The following is a 21,260-nucleotide window of genomic DNA, read 5'->3' on the forward strand; positions in this document are numbered from 1 at the left end:
TGAAATTGCACCCAATTTTTGACAATTTTCACATATCTTGCAGATTTCGTGGGTGTCTTTAAACAAAGTGGGCCAATAAAATCCACACTGCAAAATTTTTGCAGCCGTTTTCTTTGAAGAAAAATGTCCTCCGCATGCTTCTGAATGACAAAATTTAATGACACTACTTACCTCATTGTCAGGTATGCAACGTCGAAAAATTTGATCTGGACAGTACTTGAACAGATACGGATCATCCCAATAAAAGTTTTTTACCTCATTCAAAAATTTTCTCTTATCTTGGGAACTCCATTGCGGTGGCATTTTTCCTGTCACAAGAAAATTTACTATGTTAGCAAACCAAGGTGTAGTAGTAACTGAAAATAGATGTTCATCAGGAAAATTATCGTTAATTGGTGTCATTTCAAAAGATGATCCTGTTACTAGTCTCGATAAATGATCGGCGACGACATTCTCGGTTCCTTTTTTATCTTTGATCACAATGTCAAATTCTTGAAGTAACAAAATCCATCGTATCAGTCGTGGCTTTGCATCCTGTTTCGTCAACAAATATCTAATAGCAGAATGATCAGTAAACACAATAGTCGTTGATCCAATCAAATAAGAACGAAATTTATCTAATGCAAATATTACAGCAAGTAGTTCTTTTTCAGTTGTGGAGTAATTCATTTGAGCATTGTTTAAAGTTCTACTTGCATAATATATCACATAAGGCTTACCGTTTCTTCTTTGACCCAGTACTGCACCGACTGCATAATCACTCGCGTCGCACATGATTTCAAATGGTAAAGACCAATCAGGAGGTTGCATGATAGGAGCTGATGTTAAATGTCGAATGATTTTATCAAAAGCATTTTGACATTCTTGAGTCCACTCAAATGCAGTGTCTTTTGTTAAGAGGTTACAAATGGGTTTAGAGATTAAACTAAAGTCCTTTATAAACCTCCTATAAAATCCAGCATGTCCCAAAAATGAGCGAATTTCTTTAATGGTTTTTGGAGGGGGTAAATTGGCAATGACATCAACTTTTGCTTTATCAACTTCTATTCCATGAGATGACACGACATGTCCCAAAACAATTCCAGAAGTAATCATGTAATGACATTTTTCCCAATTTAAAATAAGACCTTTTTCATCGCATCTTTTTAAAACTTTTTCCAAATTTTCAAGACAATTATCAAATGTATTCCCAAAGACAGTTAAATGATCCATGAAAATTTCCAAACAATTTTCAACCATGTCGCAAAAAATGCTTAGCATACATCTTTGAAATGTTGCTGGGGCATTGCATAATCCAAATGGCATCCTTCTAAATGCAAATGTTCCAAAAGGACATGTGAATGTAGTTTTATCTTGATCTTCGAGTGCAATGGGAATTTGATAATAGCCTGAATATCCGTCAAGAAAACAGTAGTAGGGATGACCAGCTACTCTTTCTAAAATTTGATCCAAAAATGGTAATGGAAAATGATCTTTTCTAGTGACATCATTTAATTTTCTATAGTCAATACACATCCGCCAACTAGATGGGACTCGACTTGTTAACAATTCACCTTTTTCATTTTTTATCACTGTGATGCCAGATTTTTTTGGAACTACTTGTGTTGGGCTTACCCACTTACTATCAGAAATAGGGTATATAATCCCAACATCAAGTAGTTTGAGAACTTCAGTTTTCACAACATCTTTCATGTGTGGATTTAATCTCCTTTGTGGTTGTTGAGATGTTTTTGCATTTTCTTCTAAGTGAATTTTGTGTGTGCAAATTAGTGGATTAATGCCCTTGAGATCTTTTAGTGTCCAACCAATTGCATTTTTTTATGTCTTTTAAGCATATCAACTAATTTACCTTCTTGATCACTTTCCAGTTTGGAAGAAATTACCACTGGATATGTTTCATCTTCTCCAAGAAATGCATACTTCAATTCTTCTGGCAAGGGTTTTAACTCCAATATTGGTGGTTCGTCTTTGTTCTCATATTTTGCATCAAATTCTTTCTCTGATCCTGTTAACGAGTGATACCTGATAAAATCATCAAGATCAATTTCAATATTTTCTTTAACAGTTTCAATTGAACAAATATCTAATTGATCACGAGTACTCCCTTCTTGAATGTTTTCTTCCACAAGAGTTTCAATAAGATTTTCATCTTCACTTTCATCTCCTTTGTCATGTGGTTGCTTACAAAGATTAAAAACATTGAGCTCCAAAGTCATGTTACCAAATGACAACTTCATTATTCCATTCCTGCAATTTATAAGAGCATTAGAAGTTGCTAAAAATAGACGACCCAAAATTACAGGAATTGCATTACAAGCTTCGATAGGTTGTGTATCTAAAACTATGAAATCGGCAGGATATACAAAGTTATCAACTTGGACCAACACGTCTTCTACCATACCTCTTGGCACTTTAACAGATCTATCGGCAAGTAAAAGTGTTACCGAAGTAGGTTTTAACTCGCCTAGATTGAGTTCTTGATAAACTGAATATGGAAGTAAATTCACACTAGCTCCAAGATCAAGCAAGGCTTTTTTAATCTTTCGTTCTCCAATAATACATGAAATAGTAGGACAACCAGGGTCTTTGTATTTCAAAGTATTATTATTTTGAATGATTGCACTTACTTGTTCGGCTAAAAATGCTTTCTTTTTCACATTCAATTTTATTTTCACAGTGCACAAGTCTTTCAAAAATTTAGCATATGATGGTACCTGTTTTATTGCATCTAATAAAGGAATATTAACTTTTACTTGTTTAAAAATATCATATATATCAGAATTCAAATTTGATTTTTTTTGTATTTTTCAATGCATGAGGGAATGGTGGTGACACTGTCTGTTGAACCTCCTCTTCGAAAGTTATGGGTTCCACTTCCTTACCCTTTGAAGTTGATTTATCATCATCTTCACAAGGTTCAAGAATGGATTTTTCCACAACCTTACCACTTCGAAGGGTAATAACAGATTTTACCTGATCCATCGGTTGAGTTCCAGAAATTCCAATTTGTGAATGATGATCCTTGGGATTAGGCAAAGGTTGTGAAGGAAATTTACCTTTCTCATGAACATTAAGTGCATATGCAAATTTAGCAAGAGTATCTTTCAAATCTGTCATGGTTTGAGCAGTTTGAGTATTGATAGACTCTTGCTTTGCAATGAAAGAATTCAATGTATCTTCCAAATTTCTTTTCGGTGGAGGAACATAAGGTGCATAATTTTGAAAATTTTGTTGATTTTGAAAATGTGGTTGCGGAAATTGTGCAGCATTATCATTCCTCCAACTAAAATTTGGATGGTTTCGCCAACCTGGATTGTAATTTTGAGAAAATGGTTCAAAATTTGGCCTTTTGAAATTGTTCAAAACATTGGCTTGTTCATGGAGACATTCTTTAAAAGAGGGCAAAGTGGGACAATCTTTTGTAAAATGATCACTTGTATCACAAATGTGACACGCAATTTCTTGAACATATTTTAATTGACCATTCTTTTTCAATTCAAGTGCTTCAACTTTTCTTGCCAAAGAAGTAAATCTAGCTTGAAGATCATGTTCATCTTTGAGAGTGTACATACCTCCACCAGATGTAGGAGATTGAATCTTGTTTGATGGTTCGATTGTACCTATAGTGTCCCAATTTTGAGCATTTTCAGCTAATGAATCGAGATACTCAATTGCCTCGTTTGGATCTTTATCTTCAAATGTTCCATTACACATAAATTCAACCATTTGCCTATCTTTAGGTGTTAAGCCTTCATAAAATTGAGAAACAACTCTCCAAATTTCAAAACCATGATGTGGACAAAGATTAAGCAATTCTTTGTATCTATCCCAACATTGATAAAAAGTTTCTCCTTGTTTTTGAGTGAAAGTGATGATTTGCCTTTTGAAAGAATTTGTTCTATGAGATGGAAAAAACTTTTTCAAAAATTGTTGTTGCAATTAATCCCAAGTTCGGATGGATCCCGATCTAAGATTTTGTAGCCAAGTTTTAGCTTTAGCTTTTAAAGAAAAAGGAAAAAGCTTAAGTCGAATGGTGTTCATGCTACAATTTAGATCATTATATGTGTTGCACACTTCTTCAAACTCTCGTAAATGCATGTATGGATTTTCAGAATCTAAGCCATGAAAGTTGGGTAAAAGTTGGATAATACCAGGCTTAAAATTGAAATGAGATGCATCAGGGGGAAAAACTAGACATGAAGGTGCACTAGTACGTGTAGGATTCATGTGATCTCTAAGAGTTCTTCGTCTATCATGATCATGTTGAGATTGAATTTCATCTTCATTTTCTTGGATGGGTTCTTCCGCCATGTTTTGTAAAAATAAAGGGTTATTTCGAATGAGTCGACCACTAAGTGTACGTGACCAAATGCTCATGCAAATGCAAATGCAAAAGAATAAAAACACACAAAAGCAATAAAAATTCAAATAAAGAAAAACTATAAAGGAAATTAAATAGACTTGAAATTAAATTATACTTCCCCGGCAACGGCGCCAAAAACTTGTTGCGACTTTGATTGTTGCACTCCCAAGAGCAGGTTGTCCACAAGTAATATAATTCGGTGAGTCCGAATATCGTATCCACAGGGAAGCAAAGGTAATTACAAGTCCACTATAATGTCTTTTTGTTTTTGTTTTTGTTTTTGTTTCTTTTTAATTTTAATTGAATCTTTAATGGGTAAATTTTAATTGTTCAAATTTTAATTTAAGTAGTTGAGATTAAAGGATCCACTCTTGGCATTTTAATAAAATTAACATTAATGAACAATATTGAAATCCACTTAATAAAATGGTTCCAATATATTAAATAATCATATTTATATTATGTTATATATTATTATCTTATAAGTATATAATATATACCAAAACTTATAAATGTGGTCAAGTATTTATTGTGCTATATATATATTTGTAAACACAAAATCAAGGTTCCCACTTTAAATGGTTGGTAAAACCAAACTAACATTTAAATGGTACCAAGAAAATATTATTATGATATATTTATATATAGTAAATCAAGGAATCCAAGTTAAATGGTTGGTAAAACCAAACTAACATTTAAATGGTTCCAAGAATTTAATATTATAATATATTTATATATAATAACTCAAGGCATCCACTTTAAATGGTTGGTAATACCAAACTAACATTTAAATGGTTTCAAGAATTTAGTGTAACATATAGCAACAATAAATCAAAACTCCCACTTATAAGTAGGGTATAAAAATACTTAAAGAAATAAATATAACATAAACAATAAATAATGATTAAATAATATAAAACATAGATTCTTACCTTATAATAACCTTATTATCATGCCAAGAGTTTCACCTTATCATCTCAACTTTAGGAAGTTAGCTATTCATTATTCAAAGTGTAAAACTTTGAATATGAAATTAATATGCTAATTATATTTAAATGAAGAAATAAAAGAAAAATATAGAGAGAAATATTATGAACTCAAAGATTTGTTCATAGAATGAGGGATATCTCAATACATTACAATACACCCCTATTTATAGCCAAATTTGGGGAGACAACCACAAATAAAATATTATTTTTTACACAAAAGTCTTCATTGGTGTTCCAAGAAATTAATATTATATTACACATCACTTTTGAAGGTCTTCTTCTTCGAATTTGCTTCTTCACATAAAATGAAACATGTGGATAATTGAGTTGTCTAGTTGTGGTATTTTTTTCAGAATATTTGACCAAGTAATTTGAGAGATATGGTCAAAATACTAGAGCATGGTAAAACTGCCACTCCTTTGGTAACTTTAATTGTTGCTTAATTTGATCACAATTGTGAAAGGATTTTTATCTCATGCTTGCCATCAATATTGTAGATATTAACATCAACTTTCTACAGGTCCAAGAATCATCTTAATCCCATTTGCAATGCCAAGTTTATTCTTCTTTTATCGAACCTGTAAAAATAGTAAAAACTTATAATTACACAACAACTTATATTTTATACAATTTATTATAAAACATATAATATTTAAACATTTAATAGAACAAAAACTATATATTTATATTATAAAACATTTAATTAATGTACAATTTTTATGTTTATCAAGAAGAAGTCCCGACTCTATCTCGGTCCATTCCCAATCTGGTAATAACAATATCGAACAGATATAGTATCAGTAAACAACTCAATTCAATACCTGTTCTGATCAATATTCGGATCAACACATAATCTGATCAATGTCAAGTCAAGACACAATCTAATCCATATCGACGATATCACGATATAATCGAAATCACTACTGAATCTGATCAATATCAATCAACTGATGTTTCAACGGTATAACAATACAGTCTCGATAACCCCGTCAGTCCAAACATCACCGATATAATACCAGAACTCATAATTAATGTCGATACCAGTCATAATCTCAATAACCATACATATCTGATATGAGTTCTCAGTCAAATCGATTCCAAAAATCATAACAATTACATAATCAGTCTGTTTCTTACTCTGACTTCGATTCTATGATGTTTAACATGACAAGAACATCATATATGAATTCTATTCAATTCTGACAACATCATAATTTCAAAGCATATCAAAACGTAGCAAAACTTACGTCAAGTTTTGGCCTACGTTGATAGGAACTCGGTACTGTACTCAGATTCAAAATCTGACGGACGGATTGAAATAAAAAGGCGTAAGGATTTTCGTGAATCTTCCTCGGCCCTTTCTTCAATTCTCAGGAGAATTAACGTTTGTATGCATATATATATATATATATATTTATATATATATATATATATATATATATATATATATATATATATATACACACGTCGCTCATACAACCCAAGTGGCAATCCGACATTTTGCATGACTCGCGCTCGGGCGGTAAGAAACTACCGCTCGAGCGCGGAAGTTTCTGTCCAGGACCACGCTTGTTATCCATTGGCGCTCGAGCGGTAATTCTTTACCGCTCGGGCGCCATACATTCTGCCCAAATCTCATTTTATCCCACGCTGGCGCTCGGGCGGTAACTTTCTACCGCTCGGGCGCCAGACTTTCTGTCCAACTTTCCCATTTATGGTGCATGGGCGCTCGGGCGGTTATTTTCTACCGCTCGGGCGCCAGATGTTCTGTCCAACATCTTAGCTTATAATATACCGACGCCCGCCTTCACCTCTCATGTCTTATTTGATTCCTGTGATATTTGTTAATCACAATTCTGGCAATTAATCAACGTAATTATACTCAAATCATTTCAGATTACGGTAATCAAATTCTCTGGCCTTACAACTTACGTAACTTATTATTTACAAGTGCATCCCAGGTGTGAAATCGTTGTAAATCTTAAACCTCGAATAACGTTAATCCATAAAACTCAATTATACAACATCGCCCTTCTACCTTAATAATAACACTTCTAGCATCAATTACCTGCTTAACTATCCTCTTCCCAATTACAATCCAGTTGAGGACTAGGACTCTGAACTTCCTCATTGGAACAAGTGTCGCATTCTTATGTATCCTTAATGCTTACTTAATTCTAGCATATAAACATAAAAAGTTAGCCCATGATAGCATTAGACTAACTTTAATAAATCAATTTTACTTATAACCCATAGAATTTTAGAATCCCTATATCAAGCTTTTAGATTTCTTACTTGATAAAAAAAAATCTTAATATTCAGCAATTGATAACTTATATTGAACAACTAATTCTCTTTGTTTTTATTTCACCCAAAATTTCCGTATGAACAAATATCCCATAAATTTGAAATTCAGACTTACCTAATCCAAATAGCTTTGAATAAAATAATTTCAATACACATATCCGTTTAGTCCCAAGTTTGTTAATGACTTCCAAAATTTCTCAAGACAAGGTGTCTACCTCACCTCTTACGTGCGTCTACCAATTAAACTAACCATCATCGTACCCAACTTCCCAAAATTTTAAAATTCTCACAAGGTATAATCTTAATTGTTAAGATCATGACTAAAACTTGTGACACATCAAACTCATGTTATCAAAAGTTTACTAACTCAATGTTTATTCTTATAACTTAACTAACCGATCAAATTTACCTTAAGTCGTCATCACTTTAAATTCTTAATTTGCCACAACATTATTTCACTAACGCTTAGATTTTCATGCCTAAGATTGGTTCATCCTACAATGTCCTTAGTTACCATTCATTATAACATTATAACTCAAATATCTAAATATTATATATTTTCTTCAAGCCTAATTAACCGAAAAGTCATATCCTTTAAATTGTTCAATTCTCACTTACTACTAAATAAGTTCTTAAATTTTTTAAAATTGTAAAATTAATTCTTACTTTCCTCGAACATCATCCAATTTTTCTCTAAATCTCGAAAATTCCACAATTAGCCATGAGCCCTCAGTATTCCCAATTTCATTTTATAGATTTCCCGTATCATAAGGTTCAATAGCCTTAAGTTTATTAAACCCAAAATTTAATTCCCATAACACGTCTTACATTTCTATAAATACTTAAAATCCCAAGCGTTCCTCAAGAGTTCGCGATTACATCCTTAAAATTTTGAAACTTACAATCTGGCCCTTACAGTTCCCCAAATTTATACTTTGGCCCTACGACTCTTCGAAATTTGCATCATTGTCCCCATAAAATTTTCCATCTTTACCTCATTAAACTTTTAAATTCTCGAACTCAACATTAAATCCCAAAATTTGGTAAATTCAAAAATATTCCCTTAGAATTTTTTTTTTTTTTGCACTAGTTCCTCAAATTATTGGTTATTACAATTAAATCCTTAAAATTCTTAATTCATACAATTCAATCCTTAGATCCAACTAGGTAGTGTATGCATCCTAAATAAAATCTACGTTTTATACTTCCAAAGATCGTCGTAGTCCCGAATCATTAATCCCTGCATGGAATCCTCAAAAATTTAATTCGACTAGCAACAACGAACCATCATTAATTTCTTACAAATTCTACAAGTCCAGAAAATAAATTCATAATTTCTTAAGTTTAACTTATGGCCCATAAGTACAACATCAGTACTACTAACCCAAAAATTAATATAGTCAAATCTTTTTCAACTTCTCCTAAAGCCCAATATTCGAATTCTTAGACATTTCCAATTCCGACGTAACCAACAAGCATAATTACACTATTTCTTTAATTTTAAATAAATACTGCATAACCAAAATCTGAACGTAAAAGATTTAATGAAAACCTGCTGTTAAAATATTTCATGCTTTAAATAAAATGCGTAAATGTAAAACTTACAGACCGAAGACGTGACTTCGTGAGCTTCTCTTGGTCAGTAGTAGTGTAACCCTTTACAAGAACATAGGCTCTGATACCAACTGTAAAGGCCTGAAAATCCTTACTTTGAAAATTTGCTGGAAATTTAAAATTTTCTTTTTAAAATAATTAAAATGCCTCATTCATAAATAAACCGATAAACAAAGTTTGATATTCAAAATGGCAGCGGAAGAAAATATTTGTTTGCAAAAATAACAATTTAAGAATATTCAACAACTGGTAAAATTTTTTGCATAAAAATGGCAAGCGCTGTAAATGAGGTCCTCGGGTGCCACTACTGCCGACCCAAGCTAGCTCACTGGTCACCGCCCTCGGCCCTGACGTCATCAGTACCTACAACAATCAAGTATAGTGAGCCTAAAGACTCAGCATGCATATATCGTAGATAACGAGTAAATACTATCGTAAATTTTGCACGAGGTAAAATATCATGTCATGAGGCATACTGAAAAATAACTTGTACTGAGCAATTATAATACGTGCATAACTAAACTGAAAAATCATAGTAAAAATGTTTGCTCCTTGAAGCCCTGCACTGAATTAAAAATGTAATGATTTTCTGTTGAGATTATGGTCTACGCAAGTGGCCTCTGCACTGAACTGAACTGTCCGATCACTGGCGACCAGGGTACCAAACTGAACTGATCGGTCACTGGCGACCGGGTGGTACCAAACTGAACTGATCGGTCACTGGCGACCGGGTAAAATAATACTCCCATGATAGTGAATTGAGCACAAGCAATATCGCATAAATCTCAAAAATAAACATTTTCTAATTTTATGCACGTAATATAATTAAATAGCATAATAAAAAATCCTGTGCTATTTTACCAACTGGATTGGATCGTTCCCAGGCTCGCTGCGACCTAAATATGCTATGAAAAATATGCAATGACTTTTACTTGACCAAGCTATGCAACTAAGTTCGAAAAAAGCGACAATTACGTCTAACGACTTCGTATTTAATCATGACTCCGAACCAACCCGAACCAACACTGAACCGTCATATAGTCATGATTAAAATACGCTTAAAATAATGAATTAATGCTCCTAAAATGGTGAGGGTCGAAATCTAGGTGGATGGAGGCCAAAACGTTAAACGCTCTTTCGAGAGTAAATTTGGCACATCGCACCGTAAATTCTCGTACGACCTCAAAAACGATCCGAATGACAAACGGTCAAAAGCATGACCTTCCCAACTCAATGGTGCACTGTCCAGTCCAAGGCCATAGGCTAAAAGCCAACCGAGAACTCGAACGAGCCACCGAACCGACGCAGCAAGCTGCGGTACAGAAATTCCAGCAGCTGCGCTTGGGTTGCTTGTGTCGTTTGCGTGGCTAACGGCCATTGGGGCTTGAACCACCGACCAAAACCTCTTACCAACATCCCAAGGAATGATTTGAACCATGGCTATGGGCTTTAGATTAGCCACAATTCAAAATATTCCAGCAACAATCGAAAAGATTCACCCGAGAGCACCTTTGCGCGCGTGAGGGGTGTTTTGCTTCGCTTGCTGTCTCGACTCGTTCCAGTGGCCATTTTATTGACCATGGCACGACCTAGACTTCATGGGGCATGGTGTGAACCGTGGCTAAGGGCTTTAGGCCAACCAAGATCCACACCATTTCACCATACTCGAACCAACACATGCTGTCAAAATCAAAGGGGCCGAGAAGGGGAGGGACTATTCTAGCGTTTGATTTAAAAACCGGCGCACCATGGACCAAGCCACCAAAAGGGAGACTTGGTCACGTCTTAGACATACTAGGGAAGTGATCTAATCATGGCTATGGGCCTTAGGGCAGCCAAGATCAGATTCGTTCCCCACATGACAGCAAACAGAATTTCGAAACACATTTCTGCACCTATGGGGAGGTTGCTGTCATTTCGGTTTTCCAGCAAGCATGGGGCTTTTTTGAATGGACCAACATGGTCCTAATGCATCCTATTACATGTCTATAAGTCGCCTTGGGAGCCTGGTGTCGAACCATCCGCCTGAAACATCAAAACAAGAAGACCCGTGAAGCTTGTCATGAGCAATAAAAATCTGCATGTTTGTTTTTCTGAAAATGCTTAGTGCATTTCGGTTTTTGCTCATAAAAGATGATCATGTAATGTTAAATAAATGATAATATGACTTGATTGAGGTTTGAAAGAAATCTAGACATGCCTTTGATTCGTTTGAAAGAAAAACGAAAGAATACGACGACTCGGCGCGGAGGAGGTGGAGCGCTTCTATTCTACCTTTCTTGCTCGATTTTTCTCTCCTCTTTCTAGCTATGGTGCTCACGTTTTTTCTCTCCAAAACACTCTGAATTTCGAGACTAAGGGAGGGGATATGATGGTTAGGGGAGTGAGGGAGAATGGGTGCAAAAATATAAGGAAAATCAAGACCAAGTCTCCCTCATTTTGAATTTTGAATTTTGGTTGATATCAAAGGATTTGTTGGGGTGTTTTGTTGGGTGCAATGGCCGAATCTCCCATGATATCTAGACTAGGATGTTGGTTATTAATTAATTAATTAATTAATTAAGGTTGCTCAATAATAAAAAAAATAGCATGCTAAAACAACAAAGAATGCGTCAAAAAGGTGAGTTGGCAAATGAATTGATTAACAATCTAAGGGGTCCGAAATTTATCAATTAAAAAGGAAGGGAAAAATGTTGTCTAGTTGATAAATTTTAAACCTTTAAAGCCTTACCTATTCTTTAAATAATTTAGTGAATTAATCCCTCAATTATGGAACTTAAATGAATTTATTTTCTACTCCCCTCAAGTTGCTTAAATAATTCCCTAAACCTCCTTTTTAACTTAAATTAACTTACTTGCTAGCTAAAATAAATTCTGGAAATATTTTCTGAATCTTAAATTTTATCTCTAAACTCCAACTCCCGTCCGGCCTCGCTGAATTAACTGAACTGATAAAAATCAAACTGTTGCATGAAATGATTAACTCAAGGAAAATCATTTAAATACTCATGAAATAAAATTATTTAAAATACTAGAATTATGCATGGCTTATACATAGTCTAAGTTACAGGTTCTACATAATGAATCTTGAACAACACGTAAGAACACTTGTTGAACACATGATTTGAATACATAGAAATCATAATATATTTTTTTTTATCAAATCAATAATGATTCAAGAAAAGATTCGTACCTTTGAAATTTGAGAAACCCTCAATTTGTCTTTAGAGAGGAGAAAATCGCCGTCTTTTGTGTGAGAAAGAGAGATATATGTGTGAGAATGATGTTTGTTCAATGAAAAGTCTACAAAAATCTCTAGGGTAAGTAGGAGACAAATTTTGAGTTTCTACAATTGTACCTATAGTTTTATGGTTTGTACATAAAGAATTATATTAGAATCATTGGAAATCTATGGAAATATTAGATACCTATAGATTTTTGTAGATTTTTAAAAAGTCAAGTTTGAATAACAAGTGACTTTTTATGACTCTACAAAAATCTAATTTGAATACCACTAAATTTTTATAGAGTTTGTAAAAGTCCATGTTCAATACCCCTAAACTTTTAAACTCTACAAAACTCCACAAAAGTAATTAAATTTCCATGATTGAATACACCCCCTTTATGTGTATTTTGGAGCTTATAAATAGTGTGTCAATTTTCTTAACCTCTATAATTTTTTTAACAAACAGACTCAAGATCTCACTCAATCATTCTCTTGTATTTCATATTGCTAGCTTTTTATTTGACATCCGTTAAGTTTTAGCAATAAAGTGAAGGTACGTTTTCAGTTCGTCAGCGTAGTTACTTCGTGTAGAGTTGTTACATGGTTTTGTCGTTGTATACTGGGAAACAGTTGTCCGTTCTGATCCTCAAAGCACCGTCGGAGGGAACAAATCTATTTTAAATGTCTCAGTTTGATTTACTGATTTACTACTGTTTTACATACACATTGTACTTTTAGTAACATATTGCTTTTGTTAAGTGTTTTATCAGTAACTATATGATACTGTTTTCGTCTACTGTTATATAATTGTAGTTCAGATTTTAGCATTTTGGCTGGCAAAAGGATATGCAATCAGTTGGTGATGTGATCGTTCCACCATCGTGGTTTGTTACGCACTGTAGATTCTAGCTGTTGGATTCCTTCTTCTTCTTCTTCTGCGTGTGTGGTGGTATCTGGTTTGGGCTCTTCTTCTGGGCTCTCTATTCCAAGTTGCTCTTGGGCTTGGGCTTTATATATGACCCCTTTTCAAGCCCACTCTTAAAGAAGCCGGTCCACCTTTTTAGTGTGCAGGATAATGAGGATGGCTCAGTCTCCCTTTCTCCAGAGCTTCAGATTACGGAGATGCAAAAATGGCAATGAAGCAGTTTCTGCAACTTCCCATATCACGAATTTGTACATTGAGTAACAAAATTGGATACACCCTCTTCTCTATCAAATTCATTCCACTCTCTCCTCAGCTATCGGGTACCTTCTTCTCTGATCAACATTTTCTTGTAAAAACTTGACAACGTTAGCTCATTCGAGTTATCGTGTAGAAATTGGAAGAATATGTAATAAAGGGCCAGTCGTAATATGTGTAACTGCAGTTTTCCGAATCTTGAATTGTTCTTCGATAACGTTTGCGTTGTATCTTCTTGTGTCAGAACTTATTTTAGACTATTTGGTCATTGATTTTTATTATTTACCCTTTTTGTTGTCAGCGAGATGGGTCAGGGCCTGCGCGCTACAGCCTGACAGAAGTTTTACTGCATTAAGTTTGGTGAAAACTGAAGTGAAGAAAAAGTAATTACAACTTCGTTCTGCTTACTCTGCTCTTTTTCGGATATTGAATGTGTAAATTGATAGTTGATGCTACCAAGAAACTGTTTTTGTTTAATTTAAGTAATGTTATTCACATCTTCATCACATTTTATAGGAAAAGGAGACTGGACGAGATATGTCTTGAAAGATTTGAGCAGTATAGTCGAACGTTCATTCAGTCTTGGATCACTCAAGGTATGCTTCTCTTGAAGATGTTGGAGTTACAAAAACATTGTTAATTTTCTTTGACTATTTAAAAAACTGAGATTTATGTATTTAGTCCTTCGAAATATAAAGTCTCGCAGAGAGGTTGAAGTTCTTGCAATAGCAATGACTTACTTCTTGTGCAAAATCATACAGAGTCGGAAGAAAAGATACGAAAATAAGTATTCTTAGACATAGTAAGTGATTTAAAGAGAAAATTTAAGAAGTATTCTTATTTTTTTCATTAGAAACACTTAAATTGTGTCAAATCTTTGGTTGATCTTATAATGGGTTCGTATTCTGATTTTCAATATCTAGCAAGCCATTGCATCCTGAGAAGCTTGTACAGATGCTATTTCTGTCTGAAAATGTTTGTTCTAAATCTTGCTCTAGAGTTGGTATCAATTGCTTTTAGCTCTGAGTTGTGGAAGTTGAGCGTCCCAAAAGAAAAAAAACCTATGTTCTTGTGTTATATTTTTCTTTTCATTTCACAGGCAAGGTAACCGTTGATGGTAGAGTGGTAAACAAATGTGGGACTCCCATCTCTGTTAATTCTATCGTGGAGATCAAGGCTGAAGTTCCTAAATATGTGTGTAGGTGATAATTCTCTCATAACAACCTATAGCTTGACATTTATTTATGCATTGTTTATGTTAGACATATTTGTAAGGTCGTTGAAACTTCTATCTTTCTATCTATTTGTACCCTAGAGCTGGGCACAAGTTGGAGGCTGCCATTGAACAACTAGAGATCGATGTTACTGGAAAAGTGATTCTTGATTCAGGACTTTCTACTGGTGGGTTTACCGATTGCTTGCTTCAATATGGTGCTTCATTTGTTTATGGTGTTGATGTGGGTTATGGACAGGTAATAATTCAGACTAAAGATTTTTAACCAAAGGCTCTTGAATTTCTCCTTTTGCATATTCTATGAAGATGCATTCTTTGAAGTACTTGTTCTATTTTTTATTTGGTTATAAATGCAAAGCATGTGGAAAATATTTCAAGGGGCTATTTCATTTTTTTTGCCTATTGTACCAATAATCAAATTAATATGGAAGTGCTTATTCTATTTTTTTTATTTGATTACGTGAAGATGGGAAGAAGTTAGGGAATGTTCCGCGTCACTTAGTTTATCCCTTAACACATTAGGGATCAATGATCTGTTATCCGGATGATATTCGTTCAATCTATGTCGGTGGTTTATGGTTTCCTGACTGGCTGAATTTGAAGATTTGTGATAGAACCTAAAAATTAAATATAAAATTGGCATTTCAAGCTGCCTTCACTCCAGAGAATCAGGGGAAGAAGACATGTATTTTTAATATAATCTTTAGGTGCTCTAGTTTTGTCATCGTGCATGGTTTGCGCTGATTAAATAACGGATCGCTATTTTTGTTTAGGTGGCTGACAAAATACGCAGAGATGGACGTGTGAGTGTTATAGAACGGACCAATTTGCGATATCTTACTGAACTGCCGCAGAAGGTTGATTTGGTTACTTTGGACCTTTCCTTCATTTCTTCACTGACGGTACGATTTCCTTGAATGCTGTTATATTTATTTCTTGCATTGTTTTCCACCTGAGTTGTTTTACACAATGTATGCTTCTTTTTGCATAAAAAAAAATTTCTTGTTGAATTTGCAGGTCATGCCTGCTGTTGTCAGCTTAATGAAAGATGACGGCACGATAGTTTCACTAATAAAACCTCAATTTGAGGCACACCGATCACAAGTATGTGCAAACTTCATGTTTCTAACCATGTTTATGCTTTTCATGCTTATGGTTTATATCACAAGAGTAGAGTGAAGGCACAATATAATATTTATTTGTCTGGTATTGCATAAAAATGTTTTGAGTCTTATTCTTGGCAAAATTGGTCACTTTTGATCAATGGGCTAAGTTAATTGGATGCTCCAAGTGATGCTCTGTGTATAATATTGAAAGAACGTATCTTTAGAATTTTTTATCCACGTTCACACCAATTGAAGTTTCCGCGTGTTTGATTGAAGTCTAAATTTTTTTACTGTCTTTCAGGTGGGAGGTGGTGGAATTGTGAGAGATCCCTTAGTCCATAAAGAGGTAGTCTTTGTGTAACTTAATATTTGGAATTTAGCAAGCTGGATTTGTGCAAATGCTTTTTTCCCCATTTTGATTTCATTTTCTTACCCTTTAGCAGCATAAGCCTTTGATCCCATTGGTCCCTTTTAATTTAAACCTTGATGTTGACTGAGATGTGAACTTTCCTACATTATTCTAGTCGTACATGCAAATTTGTGTCAAGAATCCACACACACTTCCGGACCTTTCTGGTTGGTTTCCATGCATTTTCTTTTGTTCATCAAATCTTGGAGGCTTTTGGTTCATCGATTATCCTATTTGTGGACGAGTCTTATTATATGGCGGAAGTCGAAAATACTATCAAATAGAAATGATGTTGCCATCAAGGCCATAGGCTAGAGGTAACGGTTGTGTTTTATTTTCTTGTAAACAACCACCAACTCTATTTTCCAACACTTAGGTTCTTGCAAAGATCATAAATGGTGTACAAAAGCTGGGATTCGAATGCAGAGGATGGATAGAGTCTCCCTTAAAGGGTGCTGACGGAAACAAAGAGTTTCTTGCTTGCTTCGATCGAAAACCTATGAAATATGATGCATTTGTATCGCTCGGTGACGCAGATATTTACAAATTGTACCGACCCATGAAACAAGAAACGTGATTTGAGCTGGGATCTTCAACTTCTGACGGAAAAATATAACAGACTTGGTATAAATTGTAGCATACACCAGTGGAACTTCTTCTTTGTACTTGTGATCAAACCGCATACGTGCGTGCTAATATTTTTGTTATGAAATCTTTTTAATAGATATAATTAAGATATAGATATTTCACAAAATGAAATATCTCATTTTCATTATATATGGCATTTGAAATGTTTAATTGTGTTTTATGTAACTTGTTGATCTTATACACGTACGTGTATATATATATATATATATATATATATATATATATATATATATTAATATTAAACGCAGTTTAAGTGTCAACTTTAAACTTCGAACTCTACATTCCCGAAAAAGATAAGAATATCATTACAATTTTTCTTACAAGTGGTCTTTAAAGATAAGAAAATTAATAGAAGTCACAAAATGAACATGAAAACTGATAAAATAAGGGTAAAGTTGTGGACAGTCCTCAAACCAAACTATGTTTGGTCCTAGCTCCCTGGAGAAAGAAAAGCAAATTTAAAACCCAAAATTACCCTTATCTCTATTTAAATGTTAATTGATCCCACGCTTTCGAAAATGGTATCAGAGCGAATGGTTAATTTATTTCAAACACAAATTTATTATTACTAGTAACTAATTGTATGAGAAGGAGAATTTTGAAAAAATTATGAATCCGAACTTCTGTTCGAGAAAAATAATTTACAAGGAATATTCCAATATTTTGGAATATAAACAAGTGCATCTAAATATTGTTAGATCTCAGAAGCCAGAAGGGAATCATCAATACCCTCAGGTAAAACCTCAGGTAAACTTATGATTCAAACAAATAAGTTTCTGGAGATAGTTCCAGATTCCTCTAAGCTCTCTTCAGATCTTAGAGAAATTCAGAAGACAGTACAAAATTATGGCAACATGCTATATTTGTACCACAACGAGTTGAAAAAATAATTGAAACCCATGAAGAAATTCTTGGAATATTAAAGGATATTCAAACAAGAATTCAGAAACTGGAACAGCAACCCAGTTCCAGTAGACGAACTTCAGGAGGTTGGTTACCACCATCCTTTGGTACTGAACCTTTGTTACATCAACAAGGGAAGGCCAGAGTGGTGTCAAAACCTTTGACTGAAGAAGAAAAGATGATCAATCTAATCAAGTCTGTCTCAGAAAAGAAATTTATCTGATGACAACTTTAGAAAGGATTGGTTTAGAGGATCTACAAGAGCTTGCGGAATCTTTCGCAAATCTCAAAGTAGTAGATCTAAAGATGAACACAGCAGTAGGTGAAACACCACCTGCTATAACCTGGTCATCTTCTTAAGAACCACCTAGGGAAATTATGGGATCTCAGAATGTGAACATGAGAGAATCTCAATCTGATTTCCAAACTGGTGGAGGATCACACCCAGCGGGAACAAGGGCAAGGAGAAATCAAATTCCTTTGCACCAAACACCTTATATGAAAACTATTTTGGAGCCTATATATCCTTACGGGGTTATGCTTAACCTTGATGTATTAGTCTTCAAAAACAGAGAAGATCTCATAGATGATTGGACATCTGCTATGAGAATTGCAGCAGGAACACTCGATCTCAACAAAAAAGGATTCATTAAACTTTTGGAAATGAGTCTTATGGGATCAGTGAAAATTGCTTGGGACATGACTTCATTAGACATGAAGGAATCAGTCCTAACTGGTGAATCTCTTAGTGAGATTGCTGGAAAAATGGCTACCCTATTTAAAGCACACTTCATAGGAGTAGACTATTTCAACAGTCAAGATACAGAGAAGAAGAAGAAATATACTCAAGCTCTGTATAGTCTGGAATTACATGATATATGTTTAGTGGATGAATATATTATGTTATTCACTAAATATAGATGGAGTTCAGGAGTCGAAGAAGATATAGCTATGCAGCTTTTCTTCGCAAAAATGCCAAGCCCTTGGAGAGAAATGCTCATTAGGGAATATATACCTGGAAATCCAGATACATTGGCACGAAAAGCCTCTTTCCTCAAAGGAAAATTGGCAGAATGGTGCCATATGGCAGCATTACAAAAGAATTACAAACGCTTAAGGGGTATCAACAAAAGAACTCCTTTGTGTTGTAAAGAAAATGATCTTCCAACAATTATTGGAAGTAAACCACAGAAGCATAAGAGGAAAAGTTTAGGACTAATCCTTATGCACGAAGTGGAAGAAGTTCTTGGAAACCAAGAACTGTATGGTCTAGACAGAAAGCCAGATCTTATAAATCTGGACAAAGAAGCGGATCATCGAGAAGTAGGATATCATCCCAAGCATCGAGTACATCTCGAAACACCGGAAGAACACCTACGAAGAAAACTTTCAGAAGAGCTCATACTAGGGCTAATGAAAGTTTTAAGGACTGTAATTGCTGAACATGTGGAGCAAGATGTCATATCTCGACCAACTGTCCAGAAAATGAAAAAAGAGGTATTAAACGCTTTGATCCTTCCCCGGATATTGAACAAGCAGTTTATTACCAAGATCTTATTCAAGTATACCGATTTGAGGACATTGCCTCAGATGAAAGTATATATGAAGAAGAAGAAGTCTTGAGTTAGGAAGAATCTGATGAAACAGAATCGGAATCTGACTGAAGACGAGGTGTTTCGACACGAAACACATGAAGATCTGTCTGGGTTTTTCAGCCAGACAACAATATCTCATAACATGGTTCAAAGAATCATGAGAGAAAATCCGAGTCTACAGAGATATCAAGGTTTCTCTGTAGGACAGGTAGAAAAGTTCTTAGGAAATCTTGGCCTAAGAAACAGAAAGCATCATCTAATCTATAAAGTTTCTAGAATGGAAATGGCAATCCCGATGGAACTTACAGGAAATAGAATGGAGATGCAGTTAATTCCTTCCTAAGAAATTAAGGAGTAATTACAAAAACTCAAGATAGAAGTAGCAAGGACTATGTCCTGGATTTATATCGGAGCAATCCAAATTATGATAAAGGCTACTTTCAAAGAAGGGATAGATTCACCAATTGATATTGCTATATGCGATAAAAGAATGGGGAATATACAAGATTCAGTACTGGGAACAATCTCAGGAAACTTCTGTGCAGGAAAAATTGTAGGAGTAATCTATCCAAGGATAGCCTACAACCTGGCAGATCGGGCTTTCAGCCGAGCCTTGACATTGCATCAGAACTTCAAGGAAAAAAGGTTGATGAAAGAAGGTAATAGGCCATATTCTATTACCTATCAAATTTCATATGCTCTATCTAATACACATCATTCTGAATTGTTTATTAGAAATGAGTTTATAGAGATCCCTGAGATATTCGGAAAAGTTGCTCAGGCAATTTATCCAGAAAGAGTCGAGTTTCCCTTAATACAGGAAACAGATATCCAGATTCAAGACAAACCGATTCTACAAAGAAATCAAAGTCTTAGATTGGAATCAAGAAGATTATCTTTTCAAGGAGATAGAATTACAAGCTATAGATGGGATAAAAAGCCTATCATAGAAACCCAACAGGAGTTGAAAAGTTTTTCTACAATAGGAAAAATTAGATGCCCAGAAGGGTGGAAGGAGGTAGAAATAGTATTTGACATTACAAAGCAAAGGAATCAATTTCCTTGTAATTCAATATATTATTTGGAACAACCTACGATAGGAACTTACCAAGGATAGATTAATATCGGAGAATTGGAAGTCCATATTCAAGGAATTCCAGGGAAAGAATCAGATCGACTGATTCTTGGATTAGAGTTTCTCGAGGAACACAAACCTTGGAAATGTCTAGAGCATGGAATGGAGTTTATGTCAGAGGATAAAATGTGGAAAATCCAATGACCACAAGTCCATTATCTATAAACATTCCGATAGGAATGTTATATGAACAATATAAGGCAGAATATTTTGCTGCTTATATTGATTCAGGGGCTGGAATCTGCACAACAAAAAGAGGAATTTTTCCAAATAATTTGGAAGAAGAGTTACCAAAGATTGCTGGCAGAGATATTTCCAGAAGAATCTTAATCTTATGTAAAGGGATTAAGATGACTGAAATTATGATTGGTGGTGCGGGACAAACACCTTGGTATAAGGTAAAGACACCACCAATTTATTTTCATGATACATGAGCTGATATATTGTTAGGAAATAATTTCCTACAAATGTTCAAGTCCTATACTCAAGAAAATGAGACTAGAAGATTAGTGTTCACAACACCCTGTGATCACAAAATCATAGTCCAGAGA

At 34.5% G+C, this 21,260-nt stretch overlaps 1 protein-coding gene and 1 non-coding gene across 2 annotated transcripts; both read left to right on the top strand.

Annotated features, from left to right (window-relative positions):
• Nucleotides 1–3,784: 3,784 nt before the first annotated feature.
• LOC140831296 (small nucleolar RNA R71) lies at nucleotides 3,785–3,893 on the top strand. Its single transcript, XR_012117865.1, has one exon. It is a non-coding gene; the product is annotated as a small nucleolar RNA R71 (small nucleolar RNA).
• A 9,640-nt stretch (nucleotides 3,894–13,533) lies between these two features.
• Nucleotides 13,534–17,203, top strand: LOC140830917 (uncharacterized). Its single transcript, XM_073194496.1, has 9 exons — nucleotides 13,534–13,744; nucleotides 13,981–14,062; nucleotides 14,196–14,275; nucleotides 14,779–14,881; nucleotides 14,995–15,151; nucleotides 15,687–15,815; nucleotides 15,931–16,017; nucleotides 16,321–16,365; nucleotides 16,805–17,203. Exons 1-9 carry the CDS (start codon nucleotides 13,630–13,632, stop codon nucleotides 17,003–17,005), a joined length of 999 nt encoding a protein of 332 aa, XP_073050597.1. The 5' UTR covers nucleotides 13,534–13,629; the 3' UTR covers nucleotides 17,006–17,203.
• The last annotated feature ends 4,057 nt before the right edge of the window (nucleotides 17,204–21,260 follow it).

Source organism: Primulina eburnea, chromosome 4 (genome assembly GCF_022965805.1).
Source record: "Primulina eburnea isolate SZY01 chromosome 4, ASM2296580v1, whole genome shotgun sequence".
Lineage (NCBI taxonomy): Eukaryota > Viridiplantae > Streptophyta > Magnoliopsida > Lamiales > Gesneriaceae > Primulina > Primulina eburnea.

Excerpts from the sequence above, each read along its gene's own strand:
- LOC140830917 (XM_073194496.1), top strand. The coding sequence starts at position 13,630 with ATGGCAATGAAGCAGTTTCTGCAACTTCCCATATCACGAATTTGTACA. Across the intron at positions 14,063-14,195 it reads AAAACTGAAGTGAAGAAAAA|GAAAAGGAGACTGGACGAGA; the intron begins GTAATTACAACT and ends CACATTTTATAG. Across the intron at positions 15,152-15,686 it reads TTGATGTGGGTTATGGACAG|GTGGCTGACAAAATACGCAG; the intron begins GTAATAATTCAG and ends ATTTTTGTTTAG.